Here is a 25,956-nt window from a genome sequence, read left to right as displayed (position 1 = left end):
CCCACATTTTCCTGCCTGGGCTGGCTTTGAGCCACTATCCTCAGATCTCAGCCCCCTGAGAAGGATTACAGGTGTGAGACAGCAGTGCCTTGCCATTTTGGGTATTTTGATCACAATGAGAACCACACCAGTGTCCCGGAACACTGAACGTAAGACAAATGGTTTGTCCCCAGTATAAATAGTCAAATGGAATCTGGCTTTAGGCCTGCTTCCCTCCTTAGTCCAAATGGTCCCTTCCACCTGTCCCCACCCCTCCAGGCTCCCCCGAGATGTCACAGGACTTGGCTGGCTGTGATGGGATGGTGGAAGGTGGCTGTGAGCAGGCCCTGGGCCTCCCTTGCTCCAGCAGGAAGCTCTGCTTAGATCCCTGGTCTGTGTCTGCCCATCTGCCTCTCTTGAGAAGTCGCACGACCTCTATGGTTCTGCTAGAGCCTGTCTGCCAGTGACATTTTGGGATAATATTAGATCTTTCTAAAAGTTGGCGATAAAGTGCAAAGTGAGTTGAGAAGGAGCTCTTTGTACTTCGTAGTCTTTTTTAAAATTTTCCTCCCCCCCAAGGGGAACTTTTCTGACTTAACTAATTTGCTCAGTGACAGCTGACACCGAAGCTGCACTCTGAGATGGCTTGGTGATGCAATCATCTTGTTCTCTCCAGACAGCAAACTCAGAATTGTCTTAGGAGACCCACCCCTGCCAGGGCTAGCCTGTCCTGGAGGGTAGTAGCCATTCACCCCAGGCCTGAAATACATTTTCAGGGTTTCCTGTATCTCTTTCAGAGCACCCCAGTTCTGCCTCATGCGCTGGTGGGGAGAACTCTTGTGAACTTTATCCACACTTGAGTTTGGCCCAGATCAGGGGCTCAGAGGAAGCTGTCAGTGGACTGGACAGGGGAGTTTGGGAAATTCTGGGTATGTCAGCTGACTCTGCACTGGCACTCCGATCAGGGAGCCTGGCACAGGACATCACCTTTAGGCATCTGTGCTGGTTAAGCAAATTGATGATTCCTCATCTACCTTTGAATGAGGAACTGAAAAAATGGCAGCCATAGTCCTTTATCCCCACTTTTCCATAAGAAGTATAACCTCCCAGTTATATAGCACTTAAGCCTCTTTTTCTTCAGTTGTACCAATAGATCTGGATCAAGGCACCATTACATGCTCATGCGCAGAAATGGCTCATAACTCCATTTTGTTTTGCTTTGTTTTTTGAGACAGGATCTCCTTGTGTTACCCAGGCTGGCCTTGAACTCATGATTCCCCTGCCTTAGCCTCCTGGGATTTCAGATGTGTATCCTACCCTGGCTCTGTAGGTCAGCTCTGTGTGCTATGGTCTTCTGACTAGCAGCAGTATTTCACATAGCAACTATCAAATTCATCATCATCTTGACATCATTCTGGGTAATATGTTGTGCTTATCTCCTCCTAGTTTACCTGTTTATTTATTTTGCTGGTACCGGGCTTGCTCAGCTTGCTTGCTGCCCAACAACTGATACATATCTCCAGTTTAGTTTTTTTTTTCTGGAAATGAAATCTCTTGGATTTTTCTGTCTGGCCTGGCCTCAATCTGCAATCTTCTAGTCACAGCCTCCTGAGTAGCTAGGAGTTGTAGGTATGAGTCCATACCCACAGGGAGACTGAAAAGCCTCAGGCAGTGCTGTCTCTGGGTCAAAGCAAAGCAAATATCACATCTGGTGTGTGATCAGAGGGGCAGGGTCACAGGTGGGTTGTCATGGTATTTCTCTTGATGAAAAGTGTCATGTGGGGTCCGGGGTAGTGGGGTCACAGGTGACTCAGAACTGGGTTTGAGCTCCTTGCCCTGCTTTCCTTAAAGAGCCTCTGGGCAGGGTGTTTGGTCACGCTAAGCAGTGTTAGCACCATACAGTGGCATCTTCCTTCACTGTTTGAACGGACTGCAGGCTCACTGTAGGGAGGCAGAAGGGTCTTCCTTCCTTCCTTTCTCTTCCCCCCCCTCTAGTCCTGGGCCTTGAACTCAGGGCCTGGGTACCAGCCCTGAGCTTCTTTTGCTCATGGCTAGCACTTTACCACTTGAGCCACAGCACCACTTCCAGCCTTTTCTGTTTATTGGGTACTGAAGAATTGAACCCAGGGATTCATGCATGCTAGGCAAGCCCTCTACCATTAAGCTGCATTCCCAGCCCAGAAAGGGTATCTTTCTCTACACACTGTGTGTATGTGTGTGTGTGTGTGTGTGTGTGTGCACGCACACGTGCGTGCATGCACACACACCAGAACGGGGGCTTAGTACAAGTGCTAGAATTTTGGGCCTCATGCTTCTAAATTGGCCTTTTGGCCCAGGCTGGTTCTCTGCCTCTTGAGCTGTACCTCCTCTCCAGAGTTTTACTGGCTAACTGAAGATAACCTCTTGGATTTGTCTGCCTGAGCTGGCTTCAAACCAGGATCTTCAGATCTTAGCCTCTTGAGTAGTGAGGCCTTACAGGGGTGAGCACTGAGGCCCCGCTCTTCTCTCCACATTGACACAGAATAGAAGTAACCCTGCAGCCTCTGTGTGAATGCTGTGTTCCCAGTGAGCTGATCCCAGCTTGCCAAGAGGGCAGGGTAATTTTCAGTTAAAGTCCAGGTGTTCAGTGTCTGCTCTTCTGTACAACTTTTATGGGAGGAAAGTTTCCATAGAAACTTTTTAAATGTGTTCATAAAAAATCAAACATATGAGTACTGATTAGTGCAAACTGCAAAACACAACATAGAGGTCCATTCTTGAGATTTCTCCTGTCTTGGTTTCTGTACAGGCAGAGCTCTTGGGTTAATGAATCTTCACAAACATGTCCAGATCCAATTTGTGTTTCATTCTTTGCTTTGCTCAGGATGGGACTGGGCAGGCTGGCACACTTGCTGGTTGTCTGCTGTGAGGTAGCTGCCTTGGCCTCTGTAGGTGGTGGTGGCTGCACCCGTCTTGTGACTCGGTGGCCATGTGGTGGACAGCAGCAGAAGAGCCGAGCTGCAGTCCTGTGGCTGATGCCAGAGCATCACGTGGCTCTCATGCCAGCGTCTCCTTGCTGTGCATCTGGAAAGCCTCAGTGTGTGGTGGTGAAGATGAATTGTGAGTGTGTTCTCGTAGAACAAGGGTATCTGGCATGGAGGAAGTGCTCAGCAAATGCCAAGTTCCCCCTTCTCACATTCAGGTGCAGTGGCTGATGCCTGTAATTCAAGAGCTGTGGATCAGCTAGACCAAGGTGGGAGGCCAGGCTGGGAAAGAAGTTAGGGCTAGTCCAGCTCAGAATCTGGGTGTGGTAGTGCATGCTCGTCATCCCAGCTAAGGCAGCACGGTGAACAGAGATTCATGGTCCAGGCTAGTCTGGGTAAAAAGCCAGCCTGTCTCAAAAATAACTAGGGCATAAAGGGCTGGAGGTATTTATCAAGTGGTAAAGCACCTGCTTAGCAAGTAGGAGGCCCTGAATTCAAACCCCAGGACTTCTGTGTGTGTGTGTGTGTGTGTGTGTAAGAGGAGGGTCTTCTTGACTCTCTCCTTTCCTAGATCTGCAGAGCTTACTAGATGCTTCAGTTTTCCATGAATGAGGGCTTTGAGGATCCATCACTGTTCTTAGTTAGGGCAGGTCAGATCCACATAGAAAGCCACTGATACATTGTTGGGTGATTACAGCCACCCAGAAGTATGGAGGGTAAAATTCTCAAAAGCACCCTGGGAATCCCCCTTCCTGCATCGGGAACCCTGCCCGCCTCCCATCCCTGCAGTCCCAGCTCAGCTACTGCAGCAGCAGCAAACCACTGGGTGCCTTGAAAAGATTTGCTCTTGAATCATCTCTGCTATCATTAACTTTTTGGAAGTTAATCCTACCACGAATATTTTAATAAAACTGAATTCTGTTCTTCTAAAATGGCAAGATACTTTATTTTTGCAGTCTCGGTATTTTAACACTGTATGGTTAGGTGTGATTTGTGATGTCGCAGCAAGACAAAGCTGTAATCTCACCAGATGCGGTTTAACATATGGTGCATTTTGTCAGATCTTATTTTATGCAGTGTACATTGGCCCAATATAGATCCCACAGCCTATTAGTTGGCAGGATTGCAAATCTGCATCACTTGACCTTGTGGTGCAGATTCCAGGACAGACTTCCAGTGTGTGTTTCGGAACCTGAGTTTTAGTATCATGGGCATTTTAGCAGTCAGGTAGAGGGCTGGATTTAGGACCCCACGCACTTCCTCCTGAGCTCAGCCATCCCCCAGTGCAGACCCTGGGGACAAAATGCCCTGGCTGGAGTCAACATTGCTCCTGGGAAATGCAGATGTGGCTCAAGTTTTCACAGTGATATCTCAGGGAACAAAGTTCCTAAGAAACAGGTCCAGCAGGGATCTCAGAAATCTAGTCTCACTGCTTTAGGCATGATATTTCCAAGAGAAAGCTCCTAGGCACAGCTAAAGTGAGGCGAGGACCCAGAACCATGTATAAAGACAGGGACGTGAGATTATGTTGACTATATTCCTTTATGTCCTCAAGCTGTTCTTGTCCCGGAAGAGAAAGCGCGCCACCTGTTGGCCACAGTGTTCTCTGCATGCTTGGCCTTTCAGGGCGAGGCTGAGCCTCAAAGAAGTAGGGCGCTTGTTGTAAGTCTGGTAGGACACATTTTGAAGAATCAACTTGTATCCTGATTAGTGCTTTAAGAGCCACATCTATTTTCTTGTTCTTTAAAATGTTACCTAGAAATGTATGTCTTCTGGCAGGCATGACCAGACATGGATGCATGTTTGCATTTAAAAACTAAAAACAGACAATTTATGTCCAAGGAGGATCAAGAGCACTTACTCATGCTCTGAGCTGGAAGGAACTTGTGTGTGTGTGTGTGTGTGTGTGTGTGTGTGTGTGTGTGTGTGTGGTGTCTAGTGGAGGTTCACTACCTGGCATTTGTAGCACTAGCTTGCACATCGACACTCATGTCAAAACCAGAGTGTGTTGAACTGAGGAACTTAGCAGATGAGGTTCTGCTGCCCTGCCGCCAGGGCCCTGCTGCCTGCACACGACCAGCCCTGTGATCCTCTGTACCCGGGCTTCCCTGTGTGGTTTTCCTCCTTGGGCTGCACTCCTTCCAGAATATTACAGTCCACCACTGAAGCCTTTGCAGGTAGCCAGCTTCACGGGCTGTTTCTGTCAACCTTTTCCCGTCCTTTCAACTCACCTGAGCGTTGTGAGACTGCCCTCTGCTGTAGTTCATGTTTCTAGCCCTGTCTTCTCTCATTGGGCAGGATCTGCCCTCTACTTCTTGGGAGACAAAGCAGATTAGCAGTTGGTACCCATTGCATTGAAAAGACAGAGGATCGGTGCCGCTATTCCCCCCCCCCCTCTCTCTCTCTCTCTCTCTCCCTCCCTCTCCCTCCCTCCCTCCCTCCCTCCCTCCCTCCCTCCCCCCCCCCCTCTCTCTCTCTCTCTCTCTCTCTCTCTCTCTCTCTCTCTCTCTCTCTCCTGATCCTGGGCACTGTGCTTAGCTTGAAGCTAATGCTCTACCATGTGAGCAACAACTCCATTTGCTCTTTCCCTCCCTCCCTCCCCCCTCCCTCTTTCTTGTTAACTAGATATAAAATCAATCACTCTTTCTTTCTCTTATATAAGAGTTTCATGGACTTTACTGTTTGGGCTGGCTTCCAACCTTGATCCTCTGATCTCAGCTTTCCGAGTAGCCAGGATTACAGGTGCGAGCGCCTGGCACCCAGCTCAAGTTTTACTTTTGATTGTGATGGTGGGAAGATGTGCACAGAACAGAGAGGGAAGGTGGGCTCGAGTGGCCCGTGCTTCTTCTCGGATGTGCTTAACTTGTGTAGAAAGCACGTCAGGCCAACACTGTCCGCCGGTGCGGTCTGTTGTTTGAATTCTGAACTACTCAAGCAGTTAGAATCCGGTAGTAGAGACTCTTGACAGGTTTGCACTTTGCCCAGATAGAGATGGATGGAGGCCTTCAGGCCTGCTGGATTGGAGACATAGAAAGCTGAAAGAAAATTGGCGAGCATTCACCATTCGGGTTGGGATTCTGTGGCTTGTTCTGGGCATGTGGGCCTTGGGGCCTGGCATGGGGAGGTGAAGAGACTGGGAGTGTTGTCCAAGACGGGTGCAGTGCCTCCTCTGCTGGCCTGGCGGGCAGGAGGGCACGAATGGCTCCTGAGCCTGGCCTCAGGGCGCCTGGGTGGGGTGAGGAGCGCGTTGGGGTTTCAGTCCCAACCCGTGCCCCCCGACCTTTGCCTGCTTCCCCTGGGCCTGGCCCGGGCAATGCTCTACCAAGACCCAGCCAGCCGCCCTGCTCCAGGTGGGCCCGGGTCCCCCGACCCCTCCATTTCCAGGTCCCTCAGACTTCACGTCTGCGAGGTGACAGGAGTGGGCACACCCCACGTCAGGTGGGATTCGAGGGCAGGGGTGGTGCCCAGGGCCGGCCCGCATGGGCCGGGCATTCCCCCGTCCAGGCCACTTGGCTACGGGGGCTGTGGCGCCCTGGGTGTGTCCTGAGCGCCACCTCCCACCTCTCCTCCCCAGAGTGCCGAGCAGATCGCTGCGCTGTGTAGGGGTTCGCTCGACGCCCCGAGCAGAGCCATGGAGGCGCCGGCCGAGGCTCGGGACCCCCCGCCCCGGCCCCTGGCCCGCCATCTGTCCGACGCCGACCGCCTGCGCAAAGTGATCCAGGAGCTCGTGGACACGGAGAAGTCCTACGTGAAGGTACGAGGTACCTGGGGGGACACCCGCCACTCCACTCGGGAGCGGTCACCTCGGGGGACACCCGCCACTCCACTCGGGAGCGGTCACCTCGGGGGACACCTGCCACTCCACTTGGGAGCCAGGCAGAGACGGGCGCTGCAGGGAGCGCGGGTGGGGATGGATTTAGAGTGCTGGCTCATTTTGTATCACAGCTCTTGCTGGTGCGAGGCCTCTGTGGGGAGGAAGCCGTGCTCTGGAGGAAGGCAGGGATCACCCCGTGAGGAGGAACCAAGGCCTGGACTCCACCCAGGCCGCCATGCGCAGGCCCCAGAGCCGGTTGGCCTGGCCAGCCTGCTGCAGGGGGGGAGGGAGGATCTTGGCAGGGCGGCCCAAGAGGGGCATGCCCCTCCTCAGGTCCCCCAGATTACTCACCTGGCTAGCGGTCAGTCTGTGGTCCGGAAGACAGTTCATGGACACAGGGGCGGGGAAGTCGGTTCTTGGAGCATTTGGTGACGTCCTGGAGCGACTTCAAGCGCGCCTCATTTGTGGGTGCAGCCGAGGGTCCAGGCCTGGCTGTGCCCGCGGGGCAGTGCGGCCTGCTGTGGTGCTTGCGTTCTCTCCAGGCCGCCTGTCCTGCACCGTGCAGTCCTCCTCCTCCTCCTCCCCAGCTCCCGCAGTCAAGTCCTTAGTGTGGTCTGCAGGTGGGGGAAGAAAGCTAAGGAGAGGACTCGCACTCACTGCGTCCCTGGTGAGGAGGGAGGGTCTCCACAGAGACAGCAGGCGCTGGGGCGGAGGCCCCTTGAGAGCCTCACGGCCTCTCCTGCAGAGCCGGGCCGCCCTCATGGCTTTTGTCTCCTGGCTGCAGGTCAATCCAGTGCAGGACTGAGCTAGTCCCGCGTTCAGGTAGACGAGCACCTGGCCTCGGTTTCTGTAGGGTCCCAGCTCAGCGCCCCCTGCTTTTGCTGTGCAGTAAGCCCTGGGCATGCCTGGCAGGAGTGACTCTGCAGTCCACACCCACCCCCCCACTGGCCAGCATGTCTCTGGGTGACTGACATTTAACCCAGCATTCTGTGGTTGTGCCCCACTGTAAGCCAATCCTCGCGTGCCTCCTCAGATGTGATGGGGTGACTTCTCCCAGCCGTGGCTGTGGGGAGGGAGGTGCCACAGGCCAGGTCTTGTTCTCAGAACCATGAGGGAGGTTGAGGGCCTCGGGGTTCACATACTTGTCTCTCAGCAGGACTCAGTTGTGGTCAGTTGTGTCTAGAATTTGGCCACTCAAATTTCTTACATACAAGAGGATGTTCTACCACTAAGTTGTTACTCAAGTGAGAGCACCTTCCATAGTCTTTTCTTCAGCACTCCCAGCATTCTGTGCTGCTGCAGACACTGAAACATGGCAGAGATGTGAAGCATCCTGAGGGGCAAACTAGGAAAGGTTTCCTTGCATTTCCTTCCTTTTCTGTGGCTGTGTCAGCGTGGAGTTGAAGCTTCCCAGGTCTCCTTCCCCACACCACAGTGTCCATTTCCTCCTGCAGAGGAGGTTGTGGGGACCCTCCTCCCTCTCCCTTCTCCCTTCCCCCCTCCCCCCCACCCCAGGCAGAGGGCTCCGGAGCAAGCCCAAGGTCCACTCTGCAGAGGAGCATGCAGGGTCGGCAGATGATGATAGCATCACAGTGTGAACTTTGCTCTAAGAAGCAATCAAATCAACTTTGGGGGTTAGAACTTCAACAAGACCCATCATGGCTCCTGGCAGGAATTCTCGGAGCTGCTGCCAGGGCTCTGAAGGACCATGGGGTCCTTCAGGGATCTGATTGTTAAGGAGAGTCTTTTGTCCTTCAGGATCTGAGCTGCCTCTTTGAATTGTACTTGGAGCCACTTCAGAATGAGACGTTCCTCACCCAGGACGAGGTAAACACCCACGCTGTCTGCTTGTGCCCGACCTGCGGTGGCGGCTCAAAGCCCTGGCCAGGCGGGCAGCACAGCCGGCTGCAGTGGCACCCGGGCAGAGCGCGGGGCCTCGCCTCTGCCATGCAGTGCAGGGCAAGAGACTACGAAGGCTTTTAGAAGGAAGCATGGCTTATGTTATTTTCAGTACATGAATTTTAGTATTAAATCAGACAAGCCAGTGTTTTCTGCTTAAATATGGGAGCGCAGGCCGGAGCTTAGCATGGGCTTTGTGGGAAGTGGTGTTTTTTTTGTGATGGGCCGGCGGGCAGCTGAATGCCCAGGGCCCCCAGCCCCTCAGCCCCCACCTTTCACACCTGCCCGTCCTCGCCTCAGATGGAGTCACTGTTTGGAAGCTTGCCCGAGATGCTGGAGTTTCAGAAGGTCTTTCTGGAGACGCTGGAGGACGGTATCTCAGCTTCCTCGGACTTCAATGTTCTGGAAACGCCATCTCAGTTTAGAGTAAGAGTTCTACCTGTTGACTAGAGCGAAGAAGTGGACATGGCGCCCGGTCTCCCCTCGACACCGCTGTCCTGGTCAAGCACACCCCTTCCTTGCAGGGGGAGCGGCAGCAGGCTGCACAGCCCCCACTAAGCCGCTTGGCTGTGGACCACATGGCTGCCCTTCACGCGCCCGTGAACTGGGGTGGACCGCCTTCTTTGTGGCGTCAGTGTAGACGGGAAGTGTGCAGTCCACAGCCGCCACCCCGAGCGCTGGCCCTGGCTGTTACTCACCCTGAGATCTTACTGTGTATGGCCTCTCGTGCTTTGCTTTCACCCCATGTCCGAGGGCGGCTGCTGCGGGTGCAGGGGCGGAAGCCAGCGCATCCCGAGGAAAGGGTCGGATGTCTCCCTCCTCTCCTTCTACAAGTGTCAGATGTCTCTCTCTTCTCCTTCTAGAAGTTGCTGTTTTCCCTGGGAGGCTCTTTCCTTTATTATGCCGACCACTTTAAGCTGTACAGTGGCTTCTGTGCTAACCACAGTAAAGTCCAGAAGGTTCTAGAGCGAGGTGAGTTCCTATCTATCTTTTTATGGCTACTGTATTTTAAACCATTAACAAAGGAGAATTGTATTTAATCAGCATGGCAGGTCACATCCCCCTCCTTGAAGAACTGGGGGCCCATTGTTGTGCCAGCAACAGGACAGCAATAGGAAGCCTATGAAAATGATGACATGAAACTCTAGTAAGCTGGCTGCTGGTGCTCACGCCCGCAATCCTAGCTACTCAGGAGGCTGAGATCTGAGGATTGGGGTTTGAAGCCAGCCCAGGCAGTAGACAGAGCTTAGGCCCAGAGTTCACATCCACAGGACTGCCCCCCACCAAATAAAAACCAAACCCCCCCAAAACACCACTGACAGTTAATGAAGTATGGTAGTTGAATCCTTGTAAGGGACTTTTCTCCACTGCTTGCAGCTAAAACCGACAAAGCCTTCAAGGCTTTTCTGGATGCCCGGAACCCCACCAAGCAGCATTCATCCACGCTGGAGTCCTACCTCATCAAGCCGGTCCAGCGGGTGCTCAAGTACCCGCTGCTGCTCAAGGAGCTCGTGTCCCTGACCGACCTTGAGAGCGAGGAGCACTACCACCTGACAGGTGAGGCTCTGCAGGGTGGACGCTCTGCTCGTGCCCGCCGGTCAGTCCCTGCCAGCGCCAGAGTGCGTCATGTTGGTCAGAGGGACTCTTGTCTCAGGGCCGCTTCTGGGTTTAAACCTAAGGCTTGGTGGGGCCATTCCTTTGGAGTGCGCAGCAAGCTTCTGTGCTTCTCCAGGAAGATCTTACTAAACCCCTCTGGAGGGATGTTTCTATCTATGTGTATGACAAGGTAATCGGTGCTCAGGCCGCTTGGCTTGTAACTAGAAGTCAGCCCCCTTTCTCTGCCACGGGTGAGGTTCTGTGCTTTATATCCTGCTCTTGTGGAGACGCGCCCTCTTGTGGAGATCTCAGGAAGCACACAACGTTGACGTTGACAACCGGACATGAGGTGTGCCCTGCAGGCAAGAGGCTTCATTTGCAGCCTTGGAAATGGCTCCCTGAGATACAATTTGCCAAAATGCATGCAGTCCTGCTCCTTGAAAGCAGAGGTGCTTTCCTGGAACCAGAGAGAAAGTGATTTGGTAATCAACACCAAAATGAGCAAGCCCAGTTAAGTCACCTGTCACAGAATTTCTGGGGAGATAAGCAGATTAAGAAAGTTTAGTAGAGAAAGCACCAAGAAAAGTACAAATGAATCCTATTTTTCCCATGATAAACACACTTTGGTAGCATAAACAGTGAAGGCAAAGAGTTTTTGTATAAGGAAGTGGAATTCTATAAGTAAATGGTAGACATTATGATTAGTGTTGAAATATAAGGAGCTCATTTTGCATTAAAAACTTTCCTCTACATTCTCTCCAGAATGAACTAAAATGTAAAACCAGGCATTTGTAACGAAGTAGGGAACCTGTGACACAAGGTCATTTTGTCAGTCATGGGTCCCAGTCCAGTTACAAGACATGAGTGTGAACAGTCACTTAGCACTGTCAGAGGCATCCTTCAGCTCTCCCTGAAAATGCAGGTGGATTCCAGTTCTTGTGTGGGGTCCTGGAGGAAGGGAGGAAAACGGGTGGGTGCCTGTCTTGAGTTGAATTCTGGCTCACCTCTCCTGCCTCACTTTTCTGTAAAATGGGTTTGGTTGCAGCGACTGAGTTATGGCAGGGATGAGAAGGTGCCCCCAAATTCCCATAGTGAGCCAGGCACACAGGTGGCCCTGGGCTTGTGTTAGCGGCTAGCATCAGTGGTTTTAAGGTAGAAGATGTCGCACTGGCTTACAATGGGCCGCTGCAGACTCCACAGAAGGCAGCCACTGAGGGTGAGCAGGGGTCTTTAGTCCGGCTTGAGTCCTGAGCGCTCTTGTTTCTGTCACTGGAGAGGACTTAGAACAAGTGTGCTCTCCTGTTTTACAGAAGCACTCAAGGCAATGGAGAAAGTCGCCAGCCACATCAACGAGATGCAGAAGATCTACGAGGATTATGGGACTGTGTTCGACCAGCTGGTGGCAGAGCAGAGCGGCACCGAGAAGGAGGTCTGTGGGGCGGTGCCCTCAGGACGGCCTTGGGCCTGGGCAGATAGTGCAAGTGTAACTTCAGTCTCATTGCTGAAGCCTGGCACGCAGTCCCAGAGGCTGGCACACAGGGCTGGCTATGGAGGAAAGGAGGGAGACTGCACACAGGGCCGAGGGCTTTCATTTTTTAAACATCAAATATTAGTACTCACCTGCTTACTTAAACAAGGCCAAGTGGAATTAGGACATTTTCAATTTTTTTTCTATTTTGTCCAATTACTTAAATTTAGTCCTTAGTCCCTCCCCCCCCCCTTTTCTGTGTCAGTACTAGGCTTGAACTTAGGGCCTGGGCACTATGCCTCTTTTGCTTAAGGCTGGGTTTCTAACACTTGAGCCACAGCTCCACTTTCAGCCTTTTGGAGATGAGTCTCAGACTTTTCCTGCACAGGGTGGCTTTGAACTTGAATGTTCAGATTTCAACTTCCTGAGTAGCTAGGACCACAGATGTGCGCTACTGGCCCCCAGCTAAGTTTTGAATCTTCTGCTTTTAAACTCACTAGAAATAATATAGTTTAAATAGAAAAGTGGCAAGACTGTAAAGGAGGACAAGTGTCATTTTTTATAAGGAGCAATTGCAGAGCTGGCACTTTATCAGTAGGCTTCCTGTGGTTTGGGGGTGGAGGAGGCAAGTGTCAAGGCAGTGAGTGTAGACAGTGGAAATGAAGTTGCTCAATTGCATGTCTCACCTACATAGGTGTGCACTGGGCAAAACCCTCACCTTCTGTTATTTAACACTGGGATGGTGGCTTAGAGGTAGGAAACCTCCATATTTAATGCCTCATGTTGACAAGGGTGGTAAAAAACAGAGAGAATATACTTGTATGCACACATGGACATATACACGTTACATGTATATACACACACATGCAGACACAGGATGGATGGGCCAGTCGATAGATGGGTGGAATTGTCTGTGATGAAACACTCTACCCCTGGGGTTTCCAGTCTTGTTTATGTCCTATCTTTACAATCCAGGTAACAGAACTTTCCATGGGGGAACTTCTGATGCATTCTACAGTTTCGTGGTTGAATCCATTTCTGTCTCTAGGAAAAGCCAGAAAGGACCTCGAGCTCACAGTATTTGGTTAGTATTCCATTCCACTCCAGAAACTTAAAGACTGGTCACGGTGAAGAGTTGGCCCACCCCGTGCTGTGGCTGTGTCATGATTTTCAGGAGTTACAAGACTTACTGTCCCTCCAGCTAGTCAAAACACATCCTCCTCTCTCCTATGCCTCTGAGGCCAAGAGTTACAGGAACCCATCTCCCGAGGCCGTTTTAAAACCTGCCATCTTAAGACCTCTGAATTGTCACTTGGAGCTAGTACGAATAGAGTATTGTCTCTGAGGTGAAAGCACGTCCTCAGCTTTCACAAATGAAGAGAACAGAGATGCGGGGACCTACTTCACATAACAGCTTTTAAACAAGCAGAAGGCAACTGTTACTCACGTGGTGTTGGCAAAGTGGGGCCTTTGGAGGTTCATAAATGTGAAAGAGCTTTGTTCAAGTAAAACATTCAGCTTTACTTTTCGCCTTGGAAGAGAGTCTGTATAAAATAATGAAAGGCTTTTCTCTTTTCTTTAGTTTTTAAGAGAGCTGTCATACTGGTTTATAAAGAAAATTGCAAACTGAAAAAGAAATTGGTAAGACACAAATTACTTTTAATTAAAGCAACCTTTTCATGGCTCTGTCTCCCTGTATATTAACTCAAAAGTGCACTTGGTGCCATGGCCTTACTGTTAGTGCTTTTTCTGCGGGAACCAACTGAGCAAGTTTGCAAGCCTCCTCATCAAGGGAGGAGTGGGCTGCAGGGAGGCTTGCTGTCATGCTTGCTTAGACCCTGGGACCCCAAGGAAGCCCAAACCTTGACTGCAGCCTAGACCCACACCTGCAGAGAGCCAGAGGCTTCTGCCCCTGTGTTCACTGCCAGCTGATAGCTTCCTTAACCCTTTTCCTGCTGGGCTTATCCTTGCAGCCCTCCAATGCCCGGCCTGCACACAGCTCTGCTGACTTGGACCCGTTTAAATTCCGCTGGCTGATCCCCATATCTGCACTTCAGGTCAGACTGGGGAACACAGCAGGTAAATTTTTATTTTTTATTTGTTTTTGGTCTAGGGAGATGCCAGAAAAGGTGACTTGAGTTGGGGAATGAAGAAGTTGGAAAGGGTTGGGTATGTTAGTCAGCTTTTCACCTGTCACAAAATACCTCCTCAGTAAGCACCATTTAAGGAGAAAGACTAGCTCACTTAGAAAGTGGCCTTCCCAGTCTACGGCCATACCACCCTGAACGCGCCCGATCTCGGAAGCTAAGCAGGGTCTGCCCTGGTTAGTACTTGGATGGGAGAGTGGCCTCCCAAGTGGTCTAAACCAGAGTATTTGAACACAACCACAGTTCTTTCTTGTTTCCTTTTCCTTTGATGCAGGGACAGAAAATAACTCCATATGGGAGCTGATCCATACAAAGTCAGAAATACAAGGACGGCCAGAAACTATCTTTCAGCTGTGTTGCAGGTATTCCGACTACCAAAAACGAAAAGCAATGGTAAAAACGGCAGTCATGCCTTTACAAAAGGCAGCTGTGGGCCTAGTAGGAGAATGCAGTGATTACATATTTGGATCTTGATCTTAAAATGATCAGATCTCACCACCTTTTGCCCCAGCCAGGCAAGCCAGGCCAGGTGGGTGGCTTGCTCTGGATCCAGCCCGAGGGCACAGTGAAGTACTGGCCTGGCCTGGGGCCCAGGGGCACCCCCAGGATCCTCTGCACACCCTACTCTTTCTTCTCTATCCCCAGCGACAGTGAAAGCAAAACCAGCATCGTGAAGGTGATCCGTTCGATTCTGAGGGAGAACTTCAGGCGTCATATCAAGTGTGAGTTACCGCTGGAGAAGGCCAGCAAGGATCGCCGGGTACCTCTGAAGAACAGAGTTCCTGTTTCAGCCAAATTAGGTGAGAATTCTGCTAGCCCCACGCTTACTAAAGAAGAGACAGTGAGTCCCCAAAGGATGCATGCTCCTGAAATACAGCTGTGACTTACTTTGCTCCTTTCAGAGGCTTAAGCAGTGCCCTGTGCTCTCAGATTCTGTCATTTGAGGACACATGTCCACCTCCTTCTCCCTTGCCTGCCACCAGCTGGCCTGGCCTGGTCCAGTCTCACTGAACTATCTTTTCTTCCACTGAGATGAATGAGAACTAGGGTCTCTGGCTCCCGACAGGCGCCTACTCTCCACCCTCCCTAGGACCAGCATTTAGAAAGTGAATTCTTAATGAATTAAGGTCAAGAAATTAGTATTCATGCTTACCACTCAATAAATGGGTGGGTAACCCACTCCAGATTATATTGTTTCAAAAAATTAAAGCCTTTTGAGAATCGTCTTAGCTGCTTTAAAAAATGCGTAACTTCATTTTTTGTTCCTCATCAGTCTGACTTTTTCAGACTTACTGTAAATTTCCTATTTTTCTCCAGTGTCAAAACCTAAATGCTGCAGTTGCCTATGGAAACAATCAGTCTAAGCCCCCTCCCCCCAGGGACAAAATTAAATCCACAAATGATTGAGCACACAGAATAATGCTGAAAGAATGGCTAGAAATGTCAGCAGAGATGATTCTAAGGAGAGACAAGGAGCTTTTAATTGAGCTGCAAAGGAAATTAAAGAAAAAAGATGTAGTATTATCTTGATTATCAGGTCACAAAGTACTTTTTCAACTACATACAAGTAAAACGTTTCCACGCTTGCAGCATCTAGGTGTTTTTTGTCTAGCTATCAGGTTAGAGGTAACAGAAGTCAGCTAGTAAGAGAAAATCTGAAGTAATTAAGTCATCTCTACATCATGCACTGTCTCTGTCCTTCCAGCCTCATCCAGGTCTTTGAAAGTCCTCAGGACGACCTCTGGAGGTGAGTGGCCCAGTGAGCCCAGCAAGGGCCATTCGCTGGACTCGGACGAGGGCAGCCTGAGCAGTGGCACCCAGAGCAGTGGCTGCCCAGCGGCCGACAGCAGGAGAGACTGCAAGAGCTCAGCGGCCGAGAGGGACCTGCAGGCCAGCCTGGCTGAGCTCCCGGACGGGCTCATCAAGGAGAGTGACATTCTGAGCGATGAGGAAGAGGACTGCCACAGCACTGTGAACGAGGACAGCCCCACGCAGGACATTGAGATTCAGTTCCAGAGACTGAGGATCTCTGAGGAGGACGACACACAGCCAGTGGGGCTGAAGCAGGGCCCAGGCGAGGGTGAGCAGGGAGGGGAGCAGCCCAAGCTGGTCCGGGGTCACTTCTGTCCCATTAAACGGAAAGCAAACAGCACCAGGAGGGACAGAGGGACGCTGCTCAAGGCGCAGACACGTCACCAGTCTCTTGACAGTCAACCTGGAAGTGCCAGCATGGATCTAAACCTGGTTTTAGAGAGAGAATTCAGTGTCCAGAGTTTCACTTCGGTTGTGAACGAGGAGTGTTTTTATGACGCACAGAGCCACGGCACCTGACGTGCGCTGAGCCGCCCGCACCAGTGCAGACTGGGGGAGAAGTGGTGGAAACGGCAGAAAAACGACTCGTGACTGGATTCTGTGCAGTGCTCATTTCCCCACAAAATCACTGTAAAGACTTAAGTTATTTTAATTTATTGTGGATCAGAAAACTAGATAAAACTGGTCAGAATCTGTAAATTAGTCAGCTTATATCCCTTATGAGCAGGTATCAAAATGACTTAGAATCCTCAAAATAAAACTTGCATTATATATTATAAGTTATGTGGCAAAGATAAGGTTGGGAAAGTTGTGATTATGTGCTTTTAAAGGGATCACCTTTTCCAATCCTCTGGGCATTTTCATGGAGCTGTTAAGATTTTGCTTTATTTAAAGCATATTTAAGTTATTTCAATGCGGTTTAGGGGCACAATGTGCAGGTATCTCGTTGTAAGTTGTAACAGATGCTGTTTATACTACACGTGTCATACCTATGCAGCATATATATTAAAGCTTGTACTGTACCTTACTTGCTATCTATTTTGTCTATCAAGCTGTATAGTAAAAGGAACATAAGTTATCTGGTCACTGGCATTTATTGTCATTCTGTAAAGACAGACAAATCTATTTGTACAATGCTCCACACTGTGGAAATCGACGTGTCTGGATGCAAACCTCCTAAGGAAACAGCTAGCATCCATAACTCTCCTCCTCCTCCTCTTTCTCTGCAATGTTTTTGTGCTTTGTCTTTTTCAGTTCTTTGTTTTGCTTAAGTTCTTCTCTGAAGTTATAAGCAAAGAGCTGAGGGTCTTCATCACACATTTTTCTGTATATGTCACACAGGCTCTTAAAGTGCAAGACTGAGAGCTGGGTGGGCCGAAGAGCAGGGTCTATGTCTGCCAGCTGTAACAGCCTTCCAGTGTTTTCTAGGCGCTGAGCTTCAGGAAACAACATTCTGAGGAATTGGAGAAAAAGAACAAATGAGAGAGTCACACGCCCTTCACTTGCTTGAAAATGACAGGTCTCCTAGCAATCGATACCCCAAAGGAGAGAGAGGGAGAGGGAGAGGGAGGCCTTCTGGGGCCCCGGCACCAGGAACGACCACAGGCGGTAGATCAAAGGTGCCTTGCTAAGTGTGTCTGCGTGGGGGGCATGTTCCCAAGGCCCAGTGAAGATATGTTACCTTTAAGGGAAAATACCTGCTCCGTGGAATGTTTTGCTTTGCCTTGTATTTTTTTTGTCTATAGCACTTCTATTAGTTCCTAAGTGTGATGCTCTATCATTTTAATGTGTCCACTTTGCCCTAGAAGACTTGTTTTCCAAAGTTACACCATAGCTGCTATGGAAATATAAAGACATAAGTAGCTATCCTCCTCGTCAGTATTTTTTTTTTCGTTTTTGGTGCTGATACTGGTGCATGAACTCAGGATCTGGGTGCCAGTCCTTTGCATTTTTCCCAGTCAAGGCTGGCACTCTACCCCGAGCAGCATCTCCCCTTCTGGCTTTTTGCTGGTTAATTGTAGATAAGAGTCTCTCGAATTTGTCCGTCCAGGTTGACTTCAAACTGTGATCCTTAGCTCTCAGCTTCCCGAGTAACGAGGATTATAGGAGTAGGCCTCCAGTGTCTAGCTTAATTTATTTTTGAAGCACGTGGACGTGGGCTTCCAGGAACAGTGCAAGTCCACCTGAGCTTTGTGTTCTGTTCTGCTCGGTCTCTGCAGAGCTACCTGAAAGGTACTGGACGAGAGATAGCACGGTGGAGCCAGAGCGTTCTCCCTGGGCGGTGGCCTTGCATGCTGCCCACCGCCACTCCCAGGGTGCACAGATGTGGATCTGAGTCCACTTCTGTGGCAAAGAGGATCAGATGATGGTGCATTTCACCTTGGACACCACTTACATTTTGGTTGTTTGGTCCCAATCTGCACTGGACAGCTACACAGCCGGTGCTGACCTGAACTGCAGAGGCTGTGCGCTCTTGGGCAGTGAGGCCCAATTCCAGTGTGTGCACAATGGAAATCTCCACGGCAAACAGTCTATGCTGAGCTACACGCAGGGGCTCAGCTTTACAGACAGTGTTGTCATCTCTAAGCTTCTGGACAGTTCCTTTCATTTCATTCTGATAGTATGACATTTGTGCTCTTTAGCACTGGGGGGGGACAGAACTTTTTCCAACCAACACCATGTATGTGTTCTATCACATACCACATGTTTTTGCAGGCCTTATGTGGTCTGTGGGCAGAACGCTGTACTGCCCTCCCTAGCAGATGGCATCGCTTGCAGTATGGCTAGACAGCTTTGTCCTGAGGCCAGGGCAATCCACAAATGCTCTTCCTGAAGATTTTAGCACCATTTGCCCTCTTTAATTTGTAAGCATGACTCATGTAGCTGTAGGTAACAGCTCTGATCCATGTGGGGAATCACAGAAAGTGCATCCTACTTTTAGGAATCCTAGAATAAATTGGTTTGGGCCTAGTGCCTGCTAGAGTGTCTCTAGGGCAATGGCCAGTTAAGAAATGGGCCCCATTCCTCTTAGTACACCTTCTTCAGTGTGGACATGGCCCTAGTACTGTCAGTGAAGAAGAAATCAAAGTGTAGGTCATGCTGTGCAGCTGTCAGTGTCAGGGTGTACCTGGGATCACACACAGCCAAGCCTGTAGGCGGTACCTGAGGTTAAAATTACGGCTTTTGGACCTCTGTGGTAACCACATTTTGCTCATCAGTGGATCAAAACCAAGCACCAGTCACATATGCCTTTAGGAGAGTCAAAAAGCAAGGAGGAGCAGAGAGAGTCTTACCCGAGCCCCCGATAGCAGTATTTCCTCCGGAACTGAAACGCATTCTGAACAACCTTCTCCACCAGCTTGAAGGGCTGCTGTATTCTGGGCTGGATCAAGGGTGTGAAGTGCACCACGCCCACATCTACCTTCGAGGTAAGCAAACACAGGTCACTGGAGGCTTGAGGCTGTGTGTGACAACGCAACTTGCCTCTGACCATTCCCCTGACAACTGTATGGGTGCAGGTTTCTGGAGCAGCTTCGTAAGAAAACCTTTCCTTGTGTCTGTGTCTTCTCTGGCCAGGCAAGACACTACGTGTGGACTGAAGGACTAAGAAATGCCGCTCATGCCCAGTTTCTACACGGACACCTGCTAGACCAAATGACCGGAAACTACCAAAAATGTCAGTGTTTGACAGTTTTGAAGTCGTTCCTAGCTGTTGAGAATCTTTAATACAAGACAAAACTGTTCACACTTACCTAGTCAGAGATTTATATTCTGCCTTATTCCTAAAGTACATTTTAAGAATGCGTTCATTACAAATGTGTTAGGAGTGGCAGAATCCTGGATGTGAAATGAAGACCTGCTGGACGTGGCCACTCGAGCAGACTCTCAGAGATGCTAGCTGCATTTGCCGTGTGCCTGCCAGTCCTGTTGGCCTTCTCTGTGACTCCCTCACCTTGTCCTCAAAGGCTTCCCCTTCTCCACAGATACTCCATCGGGGGCAATGGCAGACCTTTCACAGTAGGGGTGGTGGGCTGGCATGAGCTTAGAATGTTCTAGGTAGCAGAAAGAGATCTGCCATGGAGAGTTCTCTGCACCCTCCAAACGGGCCCTAAGTGTCATCAGCCTGAGGACGATTTCAGTGAGGATTATGGGGGAATGGCAGTCATAATAGTGGTTGTAAATTTTAATGTGTTTTCAATTGTGCTGTATGTGTTGCCTAATCATTTTCTTAGTTTATTAGCAAGAAGGTCCTTAAAAATGTGCACAAGATACACTCGATAGGGCCAAAGGTCCGGAGGTTTACAGTCATAGGGAAGGGAGACTGAAGAGGTGAATTAGAGGTTTCTTCCTTCCCTCACTGGGAGACAGAGGAGGGATGGCTTCTTACTGGAGCACATCTGTGGCAGGAAAGAGATGCCCTGTGAGTGGGGTCAGCGGGGGGGACAGCCCAAGACAGACCATTAAAGAAGCATTTGACTTCCCCAAAATGGACGTGCCTGCCTTTCCCTTTCATCTTGACTTGAGATGTCTGGGAAGGTTCTAGAGATTTCTCCAGGCTTCTACAGTCAATAATTGGAGCTCACTAGCATTTCTGTAATTCCCATCCTGCTATCCTGTGACTCATTCCCTCCAACCGCTCCATCAAATTCCCCCCAACCACCCCCCCCACACACAGCTGGTTCTAACAGTTCTGCAGTCACTCAGAATGACCCAACAGCCTGCTAGTCTCCAGAGAAAATTCAGCTTGAGATGAAATGTGGCCCCTACTTGGCTCCAGAACTCTGAAAGTGTTGAGATGCTGCATAATGTTCAAACACCAATAAGACCAATACTCTGGAGTGGACACATACTCTGTCCTTCCTGAACAAGAACTGTCACTTCCAGCTTCTTGGGATCTTAAAAGTTGGCCTTACCCATATTTGCTCGATTTCACTTCTCTGAGCTAGAGTGCTCATAAATACAAGAAATAACCAACGTTTGCTTTCATTTTAAAAATACTATAGAAATACAACAGCAGCCCTGTAAATTACACTTGCAGAATTTGAATATAATTCTGATAACCAGCTAAGAAAATTCCCAGCAGAATGAAAATTCCCACTCATAAATGCAGGGTATAGAGTGGAAGACTCTAAAACTCAGATGAAAAAACCAGCAAGCAGTCTGCTCCTGTGGGGAAGGACCTTCTCTCTACCCCTTCCTCTGCTTTCCCAAAGCAATGCTCACCATTACTCTGAACCACAGAGGCATTGTCTCTAGAATCAGAGAAAAGCTGCATGTAGCTATGGTAACAAACACAGAAATACTTTTTACTTGTAACTGAGCACTTATTCAATATTACAACTATTATTCTTTCTTGAGTTTTTAGTTTATTAAAGGGTTAAGTTATAAAAAAAGAAATCAGTTGGAAAAACTAGATGTTCCAACTAATATTTTACTTTTATGTTCCAAAGACATTAATATTTGAATTAAAATATTTATGATGAATTAAAAAGTTTCCTTCTAACTCATTATAATGTCAATGGTATCTGCATCAAGTGGATGTTGGCCTGAAACTGCAGTTTAAAGCTTTTAAATCTCAAACCCTAAGATAATACAACTCAGATCTGCAATGAATGATATATGGGAGGCAATGATGTGTCACACAGACCAGATCCCACAAGGCATACCACGTTGAGAAACTCAATCACTACCACATGGAAACACACAGTAACAATGCAGATCGCTTCTTAAGAAAGGGCCTCCACTGAACACTCCCACGAGTTTCCAGACTATTAACGGACCAGCCCGGAGGGAGGATGAATAACCAGAAAGCTGTCTATCAGCTGAGACAGCCATGAGTGGGAGCACACAGGCTGGTGAGAAAACAGCGCAGTTAGCTCTATGAGCAGCAGTTCCATTGACCAGGGCAAGGATGGCAGGCTGACAGGTGCACCGGCCTTGGGACCTGTTGTGGGGACTGGCCTATCTGCAGTTTCTTAGGCCTATGCTATGAGCACCTGACCAGCTCTTCTTTTGTTCAGGCTTCCCTCCTCCCCACATACCCTGCTCTTCCTGTTTTCTTACCTGAAAGACACTGTATTTTATGGGTGAACTGGATCACATCTTTCACTAGTGTAATTTATGGAGGTCTGGGAGAGCCTAGTTGTTCTCCTTAGTAACACCAGAATTACAATAAAAAAGAAAATAATCATTAGTTCTGCAATTTGGCAAAATCAGAAAGTCCATATGAACCTCCTGAGGAAGACGGTATAGTAGGGACAGGAGCTGAGATGTAAGAGGCCAAAGGGGTAGACGAGAGGGGCTGTAGGGCTGGCAGCCCAGTGGAAATGAGGAGACCTCAGGCAGCAGGGCATTGACAAGAGCCACTGACCAAAATTACAAACATACTAAGAAATCAAGCCAGGTTAGAATATGCTGGCTGGTCAAAATAGTGTTCAAACTATGTGATGGTAAGACCACAATGAAAACATATTTATGCTGTTTATGAGCCTAAAAAACTAAGCTATCACACCAATGTCACCATAAAATCCAAAAGAATCTTAATATTCTAATATAATGAGAACATGAAATATTGTAAAAATAAAGTAAATAACAGAGTAAAGAAAAATGTAATATATAGGCAGAAACATACATCTGTTTTCTGTGAAAATCAGCAGAACTGAGATGGCTTCTTAAAAGACATTCAAGGACACAAAATGACCAAATAATATTCCCTTTCAATTGTAATAGAGTCCTCACTAGTAACAATTAATCTACAAACTACCTATTTTAATAATTAAGAAATTCTTCAGGGCAGCCAACAATATAATTTTAAAATTAAAATAATCATAAAGATGCAGGAAAACAATGGACTAATAGTAATTAGAGCAGATACTGTTTTTTTTTTTCCTAGTGGATCATGGGGCTTGAACTCAGCTTGGGTTCTGTCCCTGAGCTCTTCAGCTCAAGGCTACTGCCCTATCCTTGGGCCTGGGCGTTGTCTTTGAGCCCTATAGCTCAAGGCTACCACCCTATCCTTGAGCCAAGCCCCACTTCCTGTTTTCTACAGGTTAACTGGAGATAAGAGTCTCAGGTCCTTTTGTGTCCGGGCTGGCTTTGAACTTGATCCTCAGATCTCAGCCTCCTGAGTAGCTAGGATTACAGGCGTGAGCCACTGTGCCTGGCTCAGATACTGTTAATAAACTTATCAAGAAGAAAATCATTAACATTAAATAAAACCAGCTTAAATTTTTGGAACTAGAGTCAGTAACGATTGAGCTTTATTATGTACTACCATTATTTTCAAGATCAAAGAGAAAGCAAGAAAAATTCAGCACTTAAAAAAACAAAAAACCCACAATGATGGCTGCCACTGTCCAGGGCTTAAATCAAGATGATGGTGTGTGGGGCAATGGCTTGTCCTTCATATCTAGAGACCACATCTGCTTGGAAGAGCATCACACCATCAATTCAATTTTTCATGACTCAAATTCAAATTCAAACTCAAAATGGGCCGAGAAGCCATTTTATATTCTAAACTCAACCCCAACCATAATGGATACAGCCTATCATGGTGGCTGTAGACTAGACAAATGCCTGGGGCCCTCTTGTAGCTGACAATGGCCAAATTGTTTGAAAAAAAGGTATTCAAGCAAAATAAAGGGGAGGATGGGAGATTTCTAGGAAGCACCTTTATTCAGTCACATCCCATTTCCCTACCCTTCCCCTTTCTTCTCCCTCAGCCTGCAAAATCATCAAGAAGAAATACAAAACAGACAGAAAAAAAAAAACAATACATGACAGAATTTCTGGCTTGAAGACAGTAGAAATAGAAGGCAAGAAGAAAACATACAAGAGCAAGAAAACAAAAAAAGAAGTCTGTAAGAATTTCACAACTAGAATAATAACAGATGCTGGAGGGGATGTGGCCAGGAGGGATCACTACTACACTGTTGGTGGGAGTGCAAACTCGTTCAACCACTATGGAAAGCAGTGTGGCAGTACCTCAAAAGACTAAACATAGAACTCCCCTATGACCCAGCAATTCCACTACTTGGCATTTACCCAACCATCCAGAAACAAGGGCATACTAAATCCACTAGCACAACAATGTTCATTGCAGCACTATTCACCATAGCAAAGATATGGAACCAACCTAGATGTCCCTCAGTTGATGAGTGGATCAACAAGTTGTGGTATTTGTACACAATGGAATTCTATGCTGCTGTCAGAAAGAATGACATTGCCCCATTTGTTAGGAAATGGAAAGACTTAGAAAAAATCATATTAAGTGAAGTAAGCCAGACTCAAAGGAACTTAGGCTCAATGGTTTCCTTCATTTGTCATAATCAGTAGAAACCTTGGGCTCTACTAGCAGAGATCTGCAATAGAGCAAAATCTTGATACATAAGGCCATATAGTATGAAGCTAATTGAAAGGACCTCAGGATATTGAAACAAAAGCCATATAACGAATGATTGTTGTCTTTAATGTACTATGTTGTCTCTCATCTCCTTTGCTGTCCCTTGGTTATCTCATATTGTTATAGTATCTCACTTTGTTATCTGATATATTGAATTTACTTGTAGTTGGTTATTTGAAATTTGATAGGGAAGGGGAGAAAACCAAGACGGGTGGGGGGTGTGGGGGGGGGAGGGAAATGGGTACCAAGACATGTGAAAGAGTATCAATGTACGTGAATTAATGCACCTTCTATCTGGCAAATATCATGTAACCCTTTTACTAATTACAATAAAAAAATGCAAAAAAAAACTTAACAAAAAAAATTTCACAACTATTAAAAAACTAAACTTACATTTTATGGTTATTGAGGAAGAAAATGGCTAAAGGCATAGAAAATATAACAGCAGAAACTCTCCAAATCTCATCATAGAAGACCATTTTTTTTTGTCAGTCCTGGGCTTGAGCTCAAGACCTGAGCACTGTCCTTGGACTTTCTCAAGGCTAGAGCTCTACCACTTGAGCCTCAGCACCACTTCCAGCTTTTTTCTATGTATGTGGTACCAAGGAATTGAACCCAGGTCTTCGTGCATGCTAGGCAAGCACTCTACCACTAGGCCAAACTCCCAGCCCAAGAAGACCATTTTTGAAACACCTAAAAGACCAGATAAGACCCCCTCCATGACATATTACAGTTAAAACAACAAGCACGGAAAACCAACAATAGTACTGGCTGTAAGAGAGAACAGATCACTTATAAAGAGGAATCTATCGGAGTAACAGCTGATTTCTCAACAGAAACCAGAAAAGCAAAAGGGCTCAAATGCTGTGCTGTATTTAAATCACTCAGAGTAAGCAATGCCAACCCAGGATACTCTTCCCAGTGAACTTTCCACTCATAAATGAAGGGAAAATAAAAAGTCGGTGAAAAAAACCAGAAAATTTGTCACCACTAAACCAGCAGTACAGAAGATACGAAAGACATCCTGCACTTAGGAAACATAATGAACAGGAAAAAAGTAAAGAAAACATAGTCTGCCAATAGATAAATACAGGAAGAAGAAGAGATACAAAACTAAAATCTGGAAGGGAATATACTCGTCAATTTTAACATTCAATATTCAATCAAAAGACAGAATGCAAAGCTGGATCAAAAGGCAAGATGCAATCCTCTGCTATTAACAAGGAACTTATCTACTTCATAAAAACAAACATTGGTTTAAGGTGAAAAGCTGAGAAAAAAAAATCTTCCGAGAGAATGGATTCTGTCAGTAGGCAGCAGTAGTGATCTTCCCATTGAACAAAGAAGTACAATTCACCAGGAATTAGTCAGAAGAGATAAAGGAGGTCATTTCATACTAATAAAGGGAACTCACCATCAGAACACAATTTTTAATGTTTATGCACCAGATGCTTGAGCATGTAATTTATGTTAAATAAAAAGAACTGGGCTAACACCAATTCTCACCAATGGCTAGATCATCCAGGCAAAAACTCAACAATGCATCTTAGTTCCAGAGGAGACAACCAGTGAGATGAGAAGTGAAAGCAATCGTCTCAATTATGATTTGCAAACACATTCCAGTTAAAAATACTTCAGGCTGTATTCTTTAACTGAAGACATAACATAAGAAACTACATCTCCCAATAGACAAAAAAGTCAACGCTAAATTATAACTATGTGGTTAAACCATAATATTAAAAGAAAAAAAGCTTTTTTGTGTGAGCACCCAAATAATTCCTCCCCCATACAGTGACACAAAAGCACTTTTGCCTTTCAAGTTTTGACAAAGCCTCAACATAGCAACAACTCCCTCATTCCCCGCCTCTCCTGTCTTA

At 47.8% G+C, this 25,956-nt stretch overlaps 2 protein-coding genes across 2 annotated transcripts in view; one reads left to right on the top strand and one right to left on the bottom strand.

Annotated features, from left to right (window-relative positions):
* Positions 1 to 16,682, top strand: part of Tiam2 (TIAM Rac1 associated GEF 2) — an 84,975-nt gene extending 68,293 nt beyond the window's left edge. Inside the window, exons 14-25 of the mRNA XM_090337924.1 lie at positions 6,517 to 6,696; positions 8,515 to 8,583; positions 8,956 to 9,081; positions 9,519 to 9,627; positions 10,033 to 10,212; positions 11,562 to 11,680; positions 12,695 to 12,803; positions 13,302 to 13,360; positions 13,693 to 13,798; positions 14,141 to 14,228; positions 14,512 to 14,666; positions 15,572 to 16,682. Of these exons, the coding sequence (XP_090194050.1) occupies positions 6,517 to 6,696; positions 8,515 to 8,583; positions 8,956 to 9,081; positions 9,519 to 9,627; positions 10,033 to 10,212; positions 11,562 to 11,680; positions 12,695 to 12,803; positions 13,302 to 13,360; positions 13,693 to 13,798; positions 14,141 to 14,228; positions 14,512 to 14,666; positions 15,572 to 16,197 (1,926 nt within the window). The 3' untranslated portion in view covers positions 16,198 to 16,682. The remainder of the gene's footprint in view (positions 1 to 6,516; positions 6,697 to 8,514; positions 8,584 to 8,955; positions 9,082 to 9,518; positions 9,628 to 10,032; positions 10,213 to 11,561; positions 11,681 to 12,694; positions 12,804 to 13,301; positions 13,361 to 13,692; positions 13,799 to 14,140; positions 14,229 to 14,511; positions 14,667 to 15,571) is intronic.
* A 71-nt stretch (positions 16,683 to 16,753) lies between these two features.
* The window catches only part of Tfb1m (transcription factor B1, mitochondrial), a 32,726-nt gene continuing 23,523 nt past the window's right edge, over positions 16,754 to 25,956 (bottom strand). Inside the window, exons 6-7 of the mRNA XM_090337923.1 lie at positions 18,972 to 19,099; positions 16,754 to 17,131 (exon numbers count right to left, since the gene is read on the bottom strand). Of these exons, the coding sequence (XP_090194049.1) occupies positions 16,867 to 17,131; positions 18,972 to 19,099 (393 nt within the window). The 3' untranslated portion in view covers positions 16,754 to 16,866. The remainder of the gene's footprint in view (positions 17,132 to 18,971; positions 19,100 to 25,956) is intronic.

The sequence above is a fragment of the Megascapheus bottae genome, chromosome 8, assembly GCF_031878675.1.
Source record: "Megascapheus bottae isolate mThoBot1 chromosome 8, mThoBot2.hap1, whole genome shotgun sequence".
NCBI classification, from domain to species: Eukaryota; Metazoa; Chordata; class Mammalia; order Rodentia; family Geomyidae; genus Megascapheus; species Megascapheus bottae.
Note: the sequence above shows the minus strand (reverse complement) of the source record. Positions and strands in the feature narration are given on the sequence as shown.